Raw genomic sequence first — 17,732 nt, 5'->3', positions numbered from 1 at the left:
GTTCCTCAAATGTGTTTTATTTTTTTAGTTGTTTATATAAAAAATAATTTAAAATAAAAACCTTAAATTTTACGAGTAATTCATAGATTTATTTGTAAGTCTTTATAATATGTATCTATATAACATAATTTATTTTAGTTTATACCCGTATTTAATTTATATATTAATATAATTATTGATACATTTATCTTAACGAAAACTTTTACTTTCTTTCCTATTATAAAGATTTACTATTATTAAATTAATTAAAAAAATTAATCAATTTAAGTTTTTTACTTACATTCATAAGGACAATCACATGAACAATTGGGCTGTGGCCCATAAACCAATAGCAAAATGACACCTGTCATCTAGTTCCTCAATGACTTCCACGTAAGCCCAAAACTATAACCCCTTTATGGGCCCCATCAATCTAAGCCCTAGTCATCTGCCACTTGTCCTGACTCCATTCAACCAGTCAGATTTAAGCCTTTCTCTCCTTAGGTTTTATTTTCCTTCGTAAAAAGAAAAAGAAAAAGAAAATTTCTTAAGAACTTCAAAAAAGAATAAAAAAAAGGGAAAATCAAGTCTAATCACTATTGCCTGCAGAGGCCTGCGGTGCCCTCCTCTCTTTCTATGACACGTTTAATCTCATTAATTTCTGATTATTTCATTTATTATCATTAGTATTTTTTATTTCATTTAATTTAATTTATTTTTTGCATTGCATGAACTCGAAATCTGTTACATCCCAAAAAGAGCGCATTTTTTAACACTTTCTCGAGGAAATTTCAAGTTTCTAACCTACTGGAGTTTTACCCGGAAAAAAAAAAAAAATGAGGTGGGAAAAGGTCCAGCTTCGTACCCAACAAGCTCAAGAACATGCTTTCACTGGAGTATCAAGTTCAGGGCCGGGCAAGAGATGGGGCCACACTTGTAACGCCATTAAAAGCGGCAGATTTCTTTATGTTTTCGGCGGTTATGGCAAAGACAACTGCCAGACTAACCAAGTTCATGTTTTTGATACTGGTAATTCCTTTTGTTTTCACATTTTTTTCTTTTTCTAGGTTTTAATCCATTCTTTTATGACATATGACTCATATGTTTAAGTTTTTCAAGTTTGCATTTTTAGTTGTGTTTTGCTTTATTTTGTGTTAAAGATAGGATTTTTATTTTTTGAAGAATATGTAATCGGTTTATTTTTATTGATTGGTTGATATGGTTGTTGGGTGTTAGGGTTTTTGCTGGGTTTATTTTGTTGAAAGTTTTGGGTTTTGTTGTTGGGTAATAATTGAATATTTGGTTCTTGTTTTACAGTAGTTATTAGCATTAATGTTTTTGTGGGTCTGCGGTCTGCCTTGTTAGTTTTATATTCTGACTATATTTGTGGAGTGCTGTAGATTAGCTTTACCTTTTGTTTTCACATTTTTTGTCTTTTAATCAAAGTATGGGTCTGGTATCAGTTCCATATTTGGAACTCCATGATTATTTACAACTTGTGGACATCACTACAAATGTATGTTAATGCATAGCAGTTGTTCAGCTTTAGTTTCTTTATGGTTCTTCATCTTATTTCTTCCTTTTAAAATATTTAACTTTTTATCTTTTTAGCTTTTTTGTTTTCGCATGTTCTCACATTCTAAGTAGCTGCATTGCAGTTAATCAGACTTGGAGTCAGCCAATGATACAGGGCATGCCACCTACTCCCCGGGACAGCCATAGTTGTACTACTGTTGGTGACAATCTCTATGTTTTCGGTGGTACTGATGGAATGAACCCTCTTAGAGATTTGCATATATTGGACACTTGTGAGTTTTGTATTTGTTTTAAAATTTTTATCTTTGATTTTGCCTTTTATTTCATACAATAATCCTATACCTACATTTCTGCTGGTCTATAAGTTGGCCATTTGCTAGTAAACAAGTTTCCTTAATTAGACAGATTGTATAAACTGTTTAATGCTGAAGTAGCAATAGTTTTGCTCTTATTTGTGTTTTGTGTCAGTCAAATATGGAGATAAACTTGGAACTTCTTGTTTATGTAATGTTGTATATGATGTAACCCTGTTGATTATGTTAAATCATATTTAACTAGTCTATTGTTTTGTAGATTTGTAGTCTGAGACTGTAATTTGTTTTAATCAATATTGTAGCTTCACATACATGGATATCGCCTAGTGTGAGAGGTGAAGGACCAGAGGCACGGGAGGGTCATAGTGCAGCCCTTGTTGGTAAACGGCTCTTCATATTTGGTGGTTGTGGGAAATCTTCTGATACTAATGACGAAGTATACTACAATGATCTTTACATATTGAATACAGGTGAAAATTTCTCAATTATTACTAAATGCTTCAGTGTTAGTTTTGATCTCTCTGGTCTGTACTTTGCTATCCAATATATGATTTTCTTTGGCAAATTTCTCATTTCTATGAGTATTATCTGGGAGAACATCTGGAAGTACTGAAAGTGTCCATAATTTTGTATCCTCTTAGGTGCACATTTACAGTGGTTTTGACATTCAAGGTCACTTAGTGTTTCATTGCTGCATGTAGCAAAGTAAATGTTCCATTTCACCGTAAACCGTTCTCTTGCAGAGACCTTTGTGTGGAAACATGCTACAACATCAGGCAACCCGCCGTCTGCACGTGATAGCCACACTTGCTCATCTTGGAAAAATAAAATTATTGTGGTTGGTGGTGAAGATGGACATGATTATTATTTGTCTGATGTCCATATCCTTGATTCAGGTTTCAGATTTTCTTATATATGGTTTATCAACAATTTATAGTAATTTTTTTTATTAAAAGAATTTCAGATATAGTTTGCATGATTGTAATTTTGGCATTCCTTTATGTTTTATCAGAAACTCTTACTTGGAAGGAACTGAAAACTTCAGGCCAGATGTTGTCACCTCGAGCTGGTCATGCCACAGTTGCGTTTGGGAAGAACTTATTTGTCTATGGGGGATTTACTGATTCCCAAAACCTATACGATGATCTCTATATGCTTGATGTTGGTATGTATCATGTAGTTGTTATGTGATTTACATTTTTGAACTTTCCCTTTGCATAAGTATCAATGTTGTAGAAGGCAGATATTTGCTGGCACTGAGACACATATGAAACTTTTGGGTTAATGCTCCTTTTCATTGGCTTAAAGTCCACCAATTTTTTATGCTCTCCTCAACATTTATTCTTATGTCTCTTGTCGGATAATGTTGAGAGTTGTTTGATGCTAGCTTGTAATTGTGTACAGTGTTTTATTATTCATAATTTCACTGCTTGATTTTTTTTCCAGTGGATCTTTTAGAATATGAGTTAATTGTAGGATGCAGCTTTTCTTTTGTATTTTTCATTCTGTCACTCATATCTTCCATCTTGCTATGCAGATACTGGTGTATGGACGAAGGTGATGACTACAGGTGAAGGGCCTTCTTCTAGATTTTCTGTGGCCAGTGACTGTTTGGATCCCTTGAAGGGTGGTGTTCTTGTGTTCATTGGTGGTTGCAATAGGAGTCTTGAGGCATTAGATGACATGTATTACCTATACACTGGTAATTCTTGATCTTTCCATTTTTAATTGAATCACAATCTTAGACGTTTAAGAAATTATCTGGTATGAAAAGAAATTCTCCAAGTTTTTATGTAAGATATCATGCATAATAATAGCCCATTAGATCTCTTACAGTGCTAAGATATATCATGGATTAACTGTGTAGTGTGTTGCTAATTATGTATAATGTCTAATTCTAGGACTTGCAAATGAGCGGAAGTTAGAGAAGTTATCACTGAGAAAGCAATTGAAGCTAAAATGCCAAGAACAAAATCTTAATCCTGTAAATGACAGGGCTCTGGTTAGAATTGAAGCATTCACTGATGTGCAGCAACCTGTGCCTCTGTCAAGTTATGGCCAACCAAGTAAGAACCTTTATGCTATATTATCCTGCTTAAAAGAGTAAAATTTGTGGTTCATATTCATCTATCATAATGGTCAGTGTAAGAGGTGGCATCAGACAACTTTTAGTGAAAATTTGCTCAAGTGCCCTGGTTATTGATTTATTCTGCTACTTGTTCTGTTCATTTATCGATTGTATGAACTGTGATACTCCCAAGATCATTGAAGGTAAACAAGTGTAGTCATTATCTCAAAGTGATGGGATAAAGGCTTGGCTTCAAATTTTGCATTTACTTTTGTTTCTTGAATGGCATATCATCATGCAGATAAAGTTCAAACAATTAGGTTAGTGATGATATTTCTCCACTCTGCATACAGATTATGAACTTTTTCAGTCAGTGAATAACCAATTTGTTCCAAGCCATTGATTTCTTATGAGAAATGAAAGTTGTCTTTAATAAGCTTCAAATGTGAACTTTATTGGAAATAATTTAATCAATAGGCACTAAAGATGCCACAAATATGTTACTTGACTGAAATTTGTGGTAAAACTAATAGATGATCTATTTCTCTTGTATTTTCCTTAGTATTTAGGTAATGTTTCGTTTAGGCTAACAATGGTCACTTCTCTCCTTTCTGAATCTCTATGATCATTCTTATACTGCTACTTAAATGTTGTTGATAATATGTTACGCAGACATTTCTTCTGAAATGTCTTTAGATATCAAGGGTGCATCATGCAACAGGAACAAGTTTGTTTCAAGTATGAGGATATATATTTTAGAAATTTATATATGCAATATTTTCTACTATGAGAAATGTGGGGGTTGGTAGCAGCCACATGACATTTTGGATGCTCTTAACGGGTTAAGTAATCTGAGGACACATCATGCCTATAGGATGATTTGTGAATTTGCCCTATGTTTCCATATGATCTTGTAGTTCATTGTGGCAACCAATGATTTTGGTTTACAATTTGTTATAGCCTTCCATTGTCTAACAAGTCTTGCAAGATAGTAGATTTGGGCTGTGCAGCCAAGTGAGAAAGGATATCTTCTTTTGGTTTAGTTTTCAAGCAAAGTTTGTGGAAAAAGGTGCAACTTTCCTGTGATGCATTTTGCCATAAAATATGTAGATTGAGATCCCAAGAAAACATTTTTTTTAGTCAGTTATAGAAACTGTTGGCGATTTCTTGGCTTACATTTTCCTTTTATTTTTCTATTAGATGGAGCTTAATTGAAACTTTTTAGGAGCTGTAGGGTCCATAATCTTTTTATGATTGGTATAGTGGGGTTCATTATCTTCCAATAGAAAAACTAAATTTGGTGTGTTAGACAAAATAAGAAACATTATTAATTTCTCAGTGTAGATGATTAAAAAAAAAAAAAAAAAACTACATCTAGATGTTTAGATTAAATTCAGTCAAGTGTTGGAGATAATCAAACATCAAATATTTAATTTTTATGCTAAGAAACTGTATATTTGATTTGAACTGGGAACATCAGATGGTAAAAGGTCCATCAGAGAGAACTTCCAAAAGATTTTGGTGGTTTTGGTGATGCTCATTTTCCATTCTGCAGTCGTTCATCTGTCAGGCTTCTTAACAGCCAAAGGAATTCCGGAACATCTTATAACTTGATAGCTAATCTAGTTATATGTGTTCTCCTTGATGTTTGTGTGTATTGTGATGTTCTAAGTGACTTCAGCAATCATGTGATTTGGTGGGTATCCTTTCTAGGCATGGATTTCTTGATCAATCTTTTTCTCGTATCTGAAAGATCAACTTGGTATTGACGATGCTCCCAAGTTAGAGCACAGTAGCGAGTTTAGCTTTCTTCTTGACTTATTTTTGTTTAATTGCAGGAGGAGAGAGTTACCCAATATATGAAGCTGTGGCCATACATGGAAAGAAAACATTTCAGGCTAAGGTTACTGAAAACCTCCCGCATGGATATACAATTGAAACTATTGTAGATGGAAAACCTCTTCGTGGAATATTATTCTCAAACAAGCCAATCCCTGCCCTCACAACTAATCATAATCCCAGCAGGTGAAAATATGGTTATTAGATACACCATTCGTTCATTCATTTGATTTTTTTTTTTTGGGACAGATTTGGCTTATGTCTTTTTTATGGTATTATCAGCAGGAAAAGAGGTTATGGGGAGGAGGCTGCTATGTTGAATGGTGATTGCAACGGCAATTTAAAAGCTTCCAAAGTTGTAAAGCAGGATGCAATGGATCACAGACAAGCTGATGGTGTTCATGGGAAGGAATCCATGTCAACAGAGACAGCTTTTGCTGCTGCTGCTCCTGACGTGAAGAATCCACCACCTTTTGATGCCTCTCAGCCTTTTAAGGTGTGCATTCTTTTCTTTGCCTCTGAATAAAGGATACAAATATGGTTAGTTACTAAGTTTATATCACAAATCAAAACATAGTTACATTGTGTCAGATACAGTGAGTGCTGTATATAAGGTTTGCTAAATCTCCTTTCAAAGGAAAAAAAAAAACAGCAGCATTTAAAATTTCTGTTATAAGTGATGGGACACAGATATCAATGCAGTTTGCTATAAGACACATTGCTGTTGTCATTGTTCATCTTGGCTTTACGAGAGTACCTTGTTGACTTGATGGTTCCTTCAATTGTTGTAAATGGCTGACCATGACAAGTCTCTAACTGATCCACTTGTATTGACTTTTGCATAACATTCTGCAGGAGCCATTATGTTCCAAACCATCAGTTTCACTGTTGAATTTAAACAACGACACGGCTAATGATATACCAAACTGTACAACTGAAGTTCCTAAAGAGACAACGTACTCCTTAGAAAAGGAGTCTGCTGCTTTGTCCCCAAAACAAGGTATAAGAGGCAAGTGCATTTTTTATTCAATGACTAGTGTGTTTTCTTTGAAATTTGCCTGCTAGTTTTCTGTTTCAAGGTTTTGTGCACGTAAATTGTGGAGGCATTTTTTGACCTTAGGTTGGAAACAATAAACTATATGCACCCAATTTTGAGTATCCAATTAAATACTTAGATGATGTCATCATATGATTCAATGATTTTGATTTAAGGATAAAACAACACCCAATCACATGATAACACATCATATGAATATCTAATTGGATAGTCAAAATTGGGTGCATTAGCATTGCTTGGTTGGAAAATACTAGTTTTAAAGACAATTGAAGCTAAACAAAATCTTATGTTTAGGCTTCATGTGGTTATAGATTTGGTCATCTATGTTCTAGATTTATTTTAACCGAATCTTTTATTGTTTTGTGTTTGCAGAGGACCCGATGCCCACCTCTGAAGGACACAATGATCCAGCAAAATCAATTTGAAAAGGAAAAACAACCTTTTAACTGTTTGTGATGACAACTGAACAAGACTACAATACAAAACCACAAGCCATTTGTACATTCTAAGTTTCAAAGGTGGCTAGATGCATACTTCCTGCTAACTGGTGTGATCTTCCACCTGCCAACACTACCAACTAATGCTCACTTTATTTTACTAACTATTCTGAAGCCATGATTGACTAGTTGTATGCAGTAGGATTTTTTTTTTTTTTTAAATTATGACTAGTGATCATCTTGTTTAGATATACCTTCGGACAAAACTGTGTCGTATGCAGACCGAAAAGAAATCTCATGTCGGAAATTAGTTTTCAGTAACACTTCTTGCTGAGGGAATTGAGAATTCTGTTGCTATTGAGCAAAATACAGGGATCTGCAAATTATTGGATTCTGTTAAACTTTTTCATACTCTTCAGACATGTTGCTACAAGTATTCCTGTTTACAGAATTTTCTGTATAAGATTTTTTGTTACCTGAAGGCACAAAAGTTCATGCAAAAACTTGTCAGGTTTTTCTCTCCACAGCTGTGACTTTTGGCTAAGGTATTTTTCCAAGACATTAGTGGGAAATTCTTTAACTAAAATTGTTTTTCATTTGCTTTTGAGGATGTTTTAAATTTTGCCTACTATTAGGATATGCTTTCAATAACTTTGTGTATAAACAATGATGTGTCATCTTATGATTGGGTATTGATTTATTTTTAATTTTCAATTATCTAAATATATGGTGATATATCGTTGTTTGTATATAAAATTATGTGAGCACTACTCATTTACTTTTATAAATAAAGTGTAGTATGCATGACCATGGTCATATCCTAATTTAGTAAGAGTCGTACTGGATCCTGGGAACAGCACTCCTAGTGACTGTCTTAGACCATACAATGATTTCTTTAGTTTGAAGACAACACTTCCAATATTGTTTTTTTCTTCAAACCTAGGTAGCATCATCATAGATATTTCCTCCTTAAATTTAGACTTGACAATTTGTGCTATCAAATCGTGTTATTATCGTGTTAATTTAGATTTTATGTTAGAGATCTTCAACTCTAATATGATTTGAATTAAAATCGTGTTAAAATTTTTTAATTTTAACTTTAATCTTTTAATATTTAAAGCAAATTGATATGAAATTATCTATTATTTTTATTCTCAAAATCTAATTTTTTTTATATCGTCTATTGAGTATCATATGATAAAATTTTTTAAAAAATAAAATAATAATTAAAAATCTAATTGATATATCATTTTAGAAAATATCATATTTTTTAAAATTTAAGATTTTTTATATAAACTCTTATTATATACCATCATTTTATATAAAAATATATCGATCTGTATTGATAATATATATCATATTGTAAGATATATATTTTATCATATGATACATCTATTATTTTGTATTAATTTGATATACTTCATGATATATATCAGTTTTTACTTGTATTGTATCATATCATAAAATATGTATTATGTATTATAAGATACCGATAACTATGTTATCAAGACTCGCATTTTTTCATGAACTGCAACACCCACTTTTGATCTTTCAAGGCTTCTTGAATATCCCTCGATATAGTTACTTCATCAACTGCTCTGATAAATGTTTTGAATCAGACAGACAATCAAGAATATGTCATAAAATTAGAAAATGAATGTTTAGTGCATTATCTCACCTCCAATTTGAGAGCAATGGGAAGATCCAAATTAATTGTTGTAAATGGTTTCTTCTATGGACTTTTCTGTGGTCCAATCGTCTTACAATGCTTAGAAACTAACTTAAATTCTTCTGGAGTAAATTATAAATGATTTTTCACGGTCCTATCTTGACTTTTTTGATCAAGTTTGGTTCGACTTCGTGTATGGTTTCTGGTCGCTCAAGTAGTAGTTCATTCCTAACATGTATGGTTTTTGGTGGCTCGAGTGAAAGTTCAATTCCTTTGGTTTGTTGTGTGACAGAATTCTTGGATGAAGAGAAATCAATAATGATATTGTAAGGTCCCAATATGGCTATTCAGTTGTTTTCTCCCCCTAAGGAGTAGCATTGGTAGATCTGGATACGATTGGAATTAACTCAGTTTAAATTTATTTGATTCAGATTTAAATCAAATCCAAGCGAAAAGATTTAGCTCATTTTTTAAACAAAGCCAAACTTCAACTAGGAGATGTTTAACTCAAGTCCATAACTCAAATCAATAATTTGAATTCGTGACTCAATTTAGTTTAAATTTAAGGTTCAATTTGACACAAATTTGTGGCTCGAATAAATAATTTTGAATTTTTTTGAATAAAACATTATCATTTTGCCTATGAACCACGAAATTCGAACTAAACTGAGTTGTGAATTCAAACAATTGATTTGATGTACAAAATTAAGCTAAATTTGAACCGAACTACGCTCAATCATTTTTTATTCGAACCGGACTTAATTTAGGCTAGATGAACTTAAGCCAAACTCGAATTAGAGTATTTTCTATTCGAGTCAAACTTTAGCCAAAAGGTATTTAGACTCAATTCGATTTATATTCACCCCTAAGTATTGGGATAATAGGGTTTCGATTAGATAAACCTTAATCCACTAACTCAATTAGGACTTTCAAAACATAAAATGAATCATGTCTACTTCCTAAATTTGAAATGTCCCGAATCTTCCAATAGATGATGACTCACTAAACTTTAGCCAAAGGTGTTTAGATTCAATACGGTTTATATTCACCCCTAAGTATTGAGATAATAGGTTTCGATTAGATAAACCTTAATCCACTAACTCAATTAGGACTTTCAAACCATAAAATGAATCACATCTACTTCCTATATTTGAAATGACCCAAATCTTCCAACAGGTGATGACTCACTAAATGATTGGGGTTTCAGATTCACTATCAAGGTCGACAGTTAGTTTCAACTCCCAGCCTTAGCCATTGCTAGCTCTCAGTAACACTTGGTGATGAGAAATGAAAACGAAAGCAACTGCTGAATTGAATACAGAAGATGTCACAATAGTACATTACACGGTTAAAGTTCCGAAATTTAAGCATTTGAGCGGAACCCAACATTCCCCTTCCAAGACAAGAGTACCACATATATTACATAACACAAATAAAATAGAATCATCTCCACTATCTAACATAATTAGATATTGTTTGCCTCAATTTCGAAGCCCCCCTAAAATATCGATTACCATAGATTCGAAATCCAACCTGAAAAATCTGAGGCCTTTCATTTACCGTCACCACCGAAAAGGTAATTCAAGGAAGATCCACCACCTGGGGCTGCATGCACCTTAGTGGTAGGCCGGTCCTGTCAAAAAGAGAGTTTCCAAACATTAATTGAAACTAAATTGAAACTATTCAACAAAACAGTAATTCTCAGATTAGTGGTGAACATCGGAAAAACAATGCATGCATGAATCACAGAATCAGTTAGAAATGCAGTGTATGTCAATCACTCACCCTGATTAAGAGTTCAGAAAAGTTGACAGCACAAGAAATAGAAAACAAAAATACAGTCCAGAAAGTTAAATTCTTCATATGAACGTGATTCGTTAGTGAGAATGAATAATAAAATATTAGGCTAATACAAAAAATCCAGCTTTAAGACATATCCAGAAGCTAAGTTGTGCCCAGTAAAAACAAGCCCGCAATAGCAGATAGCCACGCAGTTGGTGCCAACAATTTTTATGAAAATCAAGTCACATGGAAATGTAAGAGAATCTCTCACTATACCATGGTTACCAAGGTGTAGGACGAGTTTGATTAGCTATAATAACAAAATCTACGAACCTGATTCTTGCTAAAGTGCCTCTGTATACCTGTAATCTTTTATGACCACTTGTACAACTCTCATTTGTCAAAAATATCTACTCCATTCCACCTAAATTGATTATAGACATCTTTGCATAAAGTGAAAGCGTAAAAACTAATTCAACCTATTACTGAATACTAATGATTTTAACTATCAAAATTTAGTGCAAGGCAATTTTTACTAGCAGAAAAAGGAAAGTCACAATTAACATCATACGGTGAGGAAGTTGCCACAGTTCTGGCCTTCAGCACGGAAGTAGTTGTTAGTGTTGTTACAAGGAACCCCAGCTGGAATCTGCTTACTAGCATCTCCTGATGCCGGAGAGGCTGATGGTGCAGCAGCTGTAGGCTTTGCAACCTCTGCCGGGACCTTAGGGGCTTCACTAGTGTTTGCAGTAGGTTTTGGAGCCTCTCCACTGCCAAAAAGGTACCCCAAAGAACTCTGCCCCCCACCACTGCTGACTCCACGACCCATAATCCCTATTTTATATGAGAAAACCTATATTCCTGCACAAATAGCAAACCTATATCCTTAACTCCAAACTGAACACTTCAACCAACATTCAAAGGTCGATGCACAAATACCATCAAGTAGAAACATAAACAAATTATCTCAAAGGAAACCTGAATAGATTTTAAATGCAATCCCTAGACATTATGATATTTTATGAGAATTTCACTATAAGAGAAACAACAACCTTATAGCAACTACAATGCATGCAAAATACAAATAGGTATCTGCAAACTACTTATGCAAATGGCCATAGATATCACAACCACAGATCATTATAAACTGAATTTCTAGGGTTTCAGCATAACAACCAAACAACAATTATGAAAAAAATTTCAGAAAAAAAAAAAAACATTTTCTCATGTTGAAAAGTAACATGATCCTCAAATCTAAGCACAAAATTAAGACAAAAAAATCACAAACGTCATCATAAGGAAATCCAAATATGCGCCATGAAAAATTAACATATGCGAATGTATGTGCAACTACAATGCATGCAGAATCCAAATTTGTATCCGCAACTACCTATGCTAATGTACATAAATATCACAACCACAGATCATTATAAACTGAATAACAACTAAACAACAATTATTTAAAATTTTCAAAAAAAAAAACATTTTCTCATGTCAAAAAATAACGTAATCCTCAAATCCAAGCACACAATTAAGCCAAAAAAAATCACAAACGTCATTATAAGAAAATCCAAACATACACCATGAAAAATTAACATAAAAAAATATATCTCAAAACAAAGACATCTAAACTTGACGCCAAATGTAGTTCACAAAAACAACAGATCAGATCAGGCAAATAGCAATAAAACGCTGTTTGACAGTGAGAAAGGACGGGAAAACGAGAAGGAAAGTTTAAAGATTGTTTTGCTCACCTGTTGATGCTTTGCCGACGGAGCGTTTGGATTAGATCTGAAGGAAGGAAGACAAAAAAGGTGTTTTATTTATTCAATTTAAAATTGCATGGGACCCGATGCTTTTCATTGATTGGTTCTCCGTATATGGGCATCACGGCATGGGCGGGCCTTTATATATTTAAAAAAAAAAAATATCTTGACATTAAATTTTCATAATTTTTGAGCCGTTGATCTGTTTTTCTAATTTAATTTTGAAACCGTTTAATTTGGAAAGTGTGTCCCACTGTCCACAATCATGTGTCTTTTCAAAAATTAATAATAGCCGTTAGAAGTTTTAATTGCCTTATTTTTTAAAAAATTATATACATTTCAATTTTTGCATTAATCAATTTAAATAAAAATTAAAATTTGTTATAAGGCCAAAAGACTTATTCCCATCAAAGGTTTGTTATATTTCTAAATTGATATTTATTAATTATTAAAATTTTAAATATTATCTATTAGATATTAAAATTAATAGAATTAATTAATATTATCTATCTTTTTTTCAGATTTAAAAAAACTAATAATTTTTTTAAAATTAAATTTTAAAATATTACATTTTCCTTTCTAGAGTCAAATGATTATTTTCCATACAAGATTTGACATAAACTCTAGTTTCCATTTATTAACTATAAAAAATCTAAATATCTATTCGTCTATTAAATTTTATTGTAGTTGTCAGTGATAAAATTATCATTTATAAAAATATTTAAAAAAAACTAAAAATTTATCATTTTTTTCTTAAGTTTAAAAACTAACAAAATTTTCTCACCAAAAGTTTACGAAATCAACATTTTTCCTTACGGCCTTTCCAACCACCACTGTTAGCGGTAGAAGACGACCACGACAATGTTCTCTCTCTCTTTTGGCTTCTCTCTCAGTCTTGTTTTATTTTTGGCTGTCATTGACCAACGAAAACCTTTCTTCATCTCTAGACAAAGACATTTTGTTTTTGCCAAAAATCATGTCTTCATCTAAAGATAAAGAAAGGTCTTCGTCGATCGATTTTCTTGGTCAATGACGACTGAAAATGGGACAAAACTGAGAGAGAAGTCAAGAGAGAGGGAGAACCCTGTTGTTGCCATTAGGGATGGCAACAAGGAGGGTCGGGGAGGGGATCTCAATCCCCATCCCCATCCTCATAAGGGATATCAATCTCTGTCCCTGACTCGTCCTCGCTACGGGGATGAAAATAATTCTCCGTCCCTTCCCTGCAAAGAAAAATCCTCTCTCAATTCTTGCGGGAAAAAATTCCCACTCCGTACTCATAAAAAAAAATTTTTTTTTTTATATATTATAGACACAATATAAATATATTAAATAACAAAATTAAATAAAATTAAAATTAACCAACTATTTCAAATATCATAAATATAATATATTAACTACTTTAATATGCACAATAAAAATATAAATAACTTAAAACTATACAAATATATTAATATTTTAAATAAAATATTAATATAAAGGGACGGGGATGAAGGTGGGGAGGGGACACATGTATCTCTATCCCTGGCCTATCCTCAATTACGGAGATTTTTTTCATCCCCGTTCCCTTCCCCTTGGAATCCTCTCCCTGTTAGGGTCGAAGTCTCTAAAGTTTTACCCAAATTGCTATCCCTAGTCGCCATTGTCGTCCCTGTCTTTGGTTATAAGCAGTGGTGGTCGGAAAAAATTTTGAGAAAATATTGATTTTTCAAATATTAAATGAAAAAATTTTGTTAGATTTTTTAACTTAAAAGTAGAAATATGATAAATTTTTAATTTTTTTAAATATTTTTGTAAATGACAAATTTATCCCTGATCATATTAGTGTAATTTAATAGATGAATGTGTAATTAAATTTTTGATAATTAATATATGAGAAATTAGATTTACATAAAAGCTTGTGTTTATTTGGAAAAATGCTTCATCACTTCCGTAATGAAAGATTGCAAATTTAAACTATGGTGAAGAAGAAGATAAGATATGGCAGGCCCCATCTCCACCATCTCTGATTCTCTTTTTCTGGATGTACAACTCTCCATCATCAATCCCATTTCTTCTTTTGATTTAAACCCGCTTCTTCTTCTTCTTGATTTTCTTTCCTAAATCTCAGATAAATCTAAGTACGTATATATGTTTTCATCGTCATCATCATCGGCGCCGGCGTTGCCTAGCCGTCTGTCCCTCGTCACTGATTTGCCATTTCCGTCACTGTCTCAATTTTTTCTAGTGAAGTCCGGTTTACATTTGCAATTGGGTCTGTGATATTGTTTTAATTTGGCCGAATTTGTTTGGAAGTTGTGTTATTTGATTGATTTGAGGAAGTTTGGTTTGTTGAATTGTTGTTTGTAATTGGGAGTAATTCTGTGATCGAGTGTGGTATATGTGCAAGACGCTTGGTTTGTGCACAACAAGTGTTTGTCGAATTTCCTCCGTGAACTGCACACTAGGTGCTTGATTATTTGCCATCAGAAAAATTAAAAGGAAGCTTTTAAGTTTACCAATTTTCAGAGGCCAATGACTATTTTCCATCCATGTTTTAATCAAATCTAAAAAATATACTTTTGTAATTTAAAAATTTAAACAACTACCTATAAATTAAATTTATTAATAGGAAATAATTAAATTATTTTTTCACTAATAATATTAAAAAATATATAATTTTATCTTATTTGTTCTTTCAAATTTTGAAAACTCATATTTTATTTAAATTTCTAACTTTGAAAAGATTTTCACCCCAAATCTTGAAGGTTTTCATTGTCCATATCACCACGGTCCACCTTCAAAGCTTTGGCTTTGGCAAGGGTTGTCTTTCATTAATGTGTCTACACGATATTATATGATGGTGGCTACTATAGTTGAAAAGGAAATAAAGCTTTAAGGATTGGGGGGAGGGGCCTCCGGCCGAGGGTGGGGTGGAGGAAGTTACTTTCAAAGTTGAAGTTGGGGATGAAATGTAAAACTTTGAAATAAAAATACGATAAAATTATATATTTTTTAATATTATTAAGTAAATGATAATTTTATTTTTACCTATAACTAAAAAAAGTTAATTTATAAATAAGTATTTAGGTTTTTAAACTGTTGTTAATATGTTTTTAAGATTATTCTAAAACTTGGCAGGAATAAGTCCTTTGACAAATAATTAATTTTGGTCCCACAAATTTATAACAGTATATTAGATTTAAATATAGATGCTAAATTAGATTTTAGTAGTAATTAGAAATAAGTTTTTAATATAAATATTAAAGAAAGGATAAATCAATAATTTATCATTAAATTAATAAAAAATATTAACATAATTAGATGTCGGATGAGCACTTAGAGTTTTTAAAGATAATAGATGAGATTTTATTAAAAAACTAAATATTGGATGAGGACAAATCTTTTAATTTTTTAAAAATTAAATCAGATCGATTAATCCAATTAGTCAAACCATCATATATTAAGTAAAATAAAAGCACTTTATAGAAAAATTATTAAAACTAACTCGACTTTTTTTGTATTCATCAATTCAAAATATGTGTGTGATTAGGCTAAATTTATTTTTATAGTAAAATAATCATATGATATATTTAATGATTAATTATATAAAATTATTTTAAATATAATTATAAATATTCATTTAAATAATTACTAATTTTTATCTTAATTTTAATTAAATGATAATTTTTTATTCTTTAAATTTAAAAATTTTATTTTTTCACCTGTATGTTAAATTTGTTAATAAATTTATTAAAGTTTTAAATAATAGTTAGTGAAAAGACAAAAACATCCTTTTATACTTACTCTAGCTAAATAACATTTTGCTTGCCAAAAAATTTATAAAATTTTTATCAACCCTTAAGATAGCATCGGCTCTTGGTTATCATTACCAGTGTTTGCTAAGAATAAAATTATATGTATTTATTTTTTATATATAATTTATGTACGTAGATGATGTGTTGTCATGTAATTGAATAATTTTAAAATAAAGATAAAATAACACTCAATCATACGATGCCACATCATCTACGTATATGAATTGTGTATTAAAAGTGGACATAAATATCATTATTCCTTTGCTAACAATAAAATTATGTATACTCATTTCTGATACACGATGTGTATACACAGATGATGTATCGTTATGTAACTGAATAATTTTAAATTAAAGATAAAATAATATTTAATCACATGTGATACATTATTTATATACAAAAATTATATATAAAAAATAAGTATACATAACATGTTTCCTTTGTTAAAATACCAATATAGTTCTTATAAATGGTATCCATTAGAAGAATCAAAAGAATCCAAATGCGCATATTAGCTCCATTGTTAAAGCGTAGCAAACTTGGTAAATTCAAGCCCCCTAAATGTAGTTTGAGTGACAAATAAGTAAGATTTCAAATATAAAAATAAAAGTTTAAATCTCTTTTAACAGTGTTTTAAAATTAAATTTTTAATTTACCAAAAAATAATTTTTGTAATTTAATATTCACGGCTTCTAGAATCTTTATGACCACCATAAGATATCTCCATCACCTTGGTTTTTTGAATCACAATTATTTTTTGCATGCAATGCAACAGAAGGCTCCAATGCATTCACAGTACGTGTTTGAGGTAGCAGTGGATCATATTGGGTCACACTAGCTTCGATGTAACCTATTGTGTCTGCAGTCTATATCAGGACACGAGCTACTACAGTGTGGGTGTTGTGGGTTGGGTTGGGTCAGCTTGCAAAAATTATAAGGCCCGCGACATGGTCCAAAGCTCCTTGGGTCATGCCTTCGCAGGCCAGGCTACTTGCTTTTACAAGTGTATATATATATAATTTTCAAGGGGTTAATTTTTTTATTATTAAAATAATATATACATATATATATATATATATATATAATATTTTAATAATTTTTTTTATTTTTAGTTAATATTTAACTTTTTAATAATTTTTTACGAGACTTATCTCAAAGTCTCTTTCACGACCCATAACCTGGACACAACTTATTACAGTAGTAAATCATATCTTTATGAGTTATGTCAAAATAAAAAGGTTTAGATTGTGTCGCAGGTTGACCCGACCCCTTGATATGTTTAGTATGAGTTCTTGGGACTGATCTACGGCAAGATCTCATGGATGCATGATCTTCTCATCTTTCTGGTCCAGGCAAATCCACTAGACCAGCGAAGGGAGCTTCTGGATCTGTTGGCTCCCGTTGGGCGTTTCCAACGAAAAGAAATGAGAGGTGAGAAACAAAGAAAAAGAATGGAAGATTGTGAGGAAAAAATAAAAATTTCAAATA

General features: G+C 31.9%; 2 protein-coding genes across 5 annotated transcripts; one reads left to right on the top strand and one right to left on the bottom strand.

Moving 5' to 3' along the window:
* Window positions 1-476: 476 nt before the first annotated feature.
* LOC123203836 (kelch domain-containing protein 3-like) lies at window positions 477-7,816 on the top strand. 4 transcript variants are annotated; one of them, XM_044620281.1, is made up of 12 exons: window positions 477-597; window positions 739-1,008; window positions 1,638-1,787; window positions 2,132-2,299; window positions 2,573-2,725; window positions 2,842-2,994; window positions 3,367-3,531; window positions 3,731-3,895; window positions 5,736-5,922; window positions 6,019-6,232; window positions 6,592-6,745; window positions 7,166-7,816. In XM_044620281.1, the coding sequence occupies exons 2-12, from the start codon at window positions 816-818 to the stop codon at window positions 7,216-7,218; spliced, it is 1,755 nt and encodes a 584-aa protein (XP_044476216.1). In that variant the 5' UTR covers window positions 477-597; window positions 739-815; the 3' UTR covers window positions 7,219-7,816. The 4 variants fall into 4 exon arrangements, with proteins under 4 accessions (XP_044476216.1, XP_044476217.1, XP_044476218.1 ...); XM_044620282.1 differs by having other exon boundaries at window positions 504-1,008; window positions 6,022-6,232; XM_044620283.1 differs by having other exon boundaries at window positions 505-1,008; window positions 6,592-6,736.
* Window positions 7,817-10,187: 2,371 nt separating this feature from the next.
* LOC123203835 (protein SPIRAL1-like 3) lies at window positions 10,188-12,557 on the bottom strand. Its single transcript, XM_044620279.1, has 3 exons — window positions 12,436-12,557; window positions 11,253-11,542; window positions 10,188-10,532 (listed from the first exon to the last, which is right to left on the bottom strand). Exons 2-3 carry the CDS (start codon window positions 11,508-11,510, stop codon window positions 10,452-10,454), a joined length of 339 nt encoding a protein of 112 aa, XP_044476214.1. The 5' UTR covers window positions 11,511-11,542; window positions 12,436-12,557; the 3' UTR covers window positions 10,188-10,451.
* Between the last annotated feature and the right edge of the window lie 5,175 nt (window positions 12,558-17,732).

This window comes from Mangifera indica, chromosome 20 (genome assembly GCF_011075055.1).
Source record: "Mangifera indica cultivar Alphonso chromosome 20, CATAS_Mindica_2.1, whole genome shotgun sequence".
NCBI lineage: Eukaryota > Viridiplantae > Streptophyta > Magnoliopsida > Sapindales > Anacardiaceae > Mangifera > Mangifera indica.
This window is presented reverse-complemented; position numbering and strand designations above follow the sequence as displayed.

Coding starts and splice junctions, on each gene's coding strand:
- LOC123203836 (XM_044620281.1), top strand. CDS start 816: ATGAGGTGGGAAAAGGTCCAGCTTCGTACCCAACAAGCTCAAGAACAT. Junction 3,896..5,735: donor GTCAAGTTATGGCCAACCAA/GTAAGAACCTTT, acceptor GTTTAATTGCAG/GAGGAGAGAGTTACCCAATA. Junction 5,923..6,018: donor ACTAATCATAATCCCAGCAG/GTGAAAATATGG, acceptor TGGTATTATCAG/CAGGAAAAGAGGTTATGGGG.
- LOC123203835 (XM_044620279.1), bottom strand. CDS start 11,510: ATGGGTCGTGGAGTCAGCAGTGGTGGGGGGCAGAGTTCTTTGGGGTAC. Junction 10,533..11,252: donor ACTGTGGCAACTTCCTCACC/GTATGATGTTAA, acceptor TCTTTTTGACAG/GACCGGCCTACCACTAAGGT.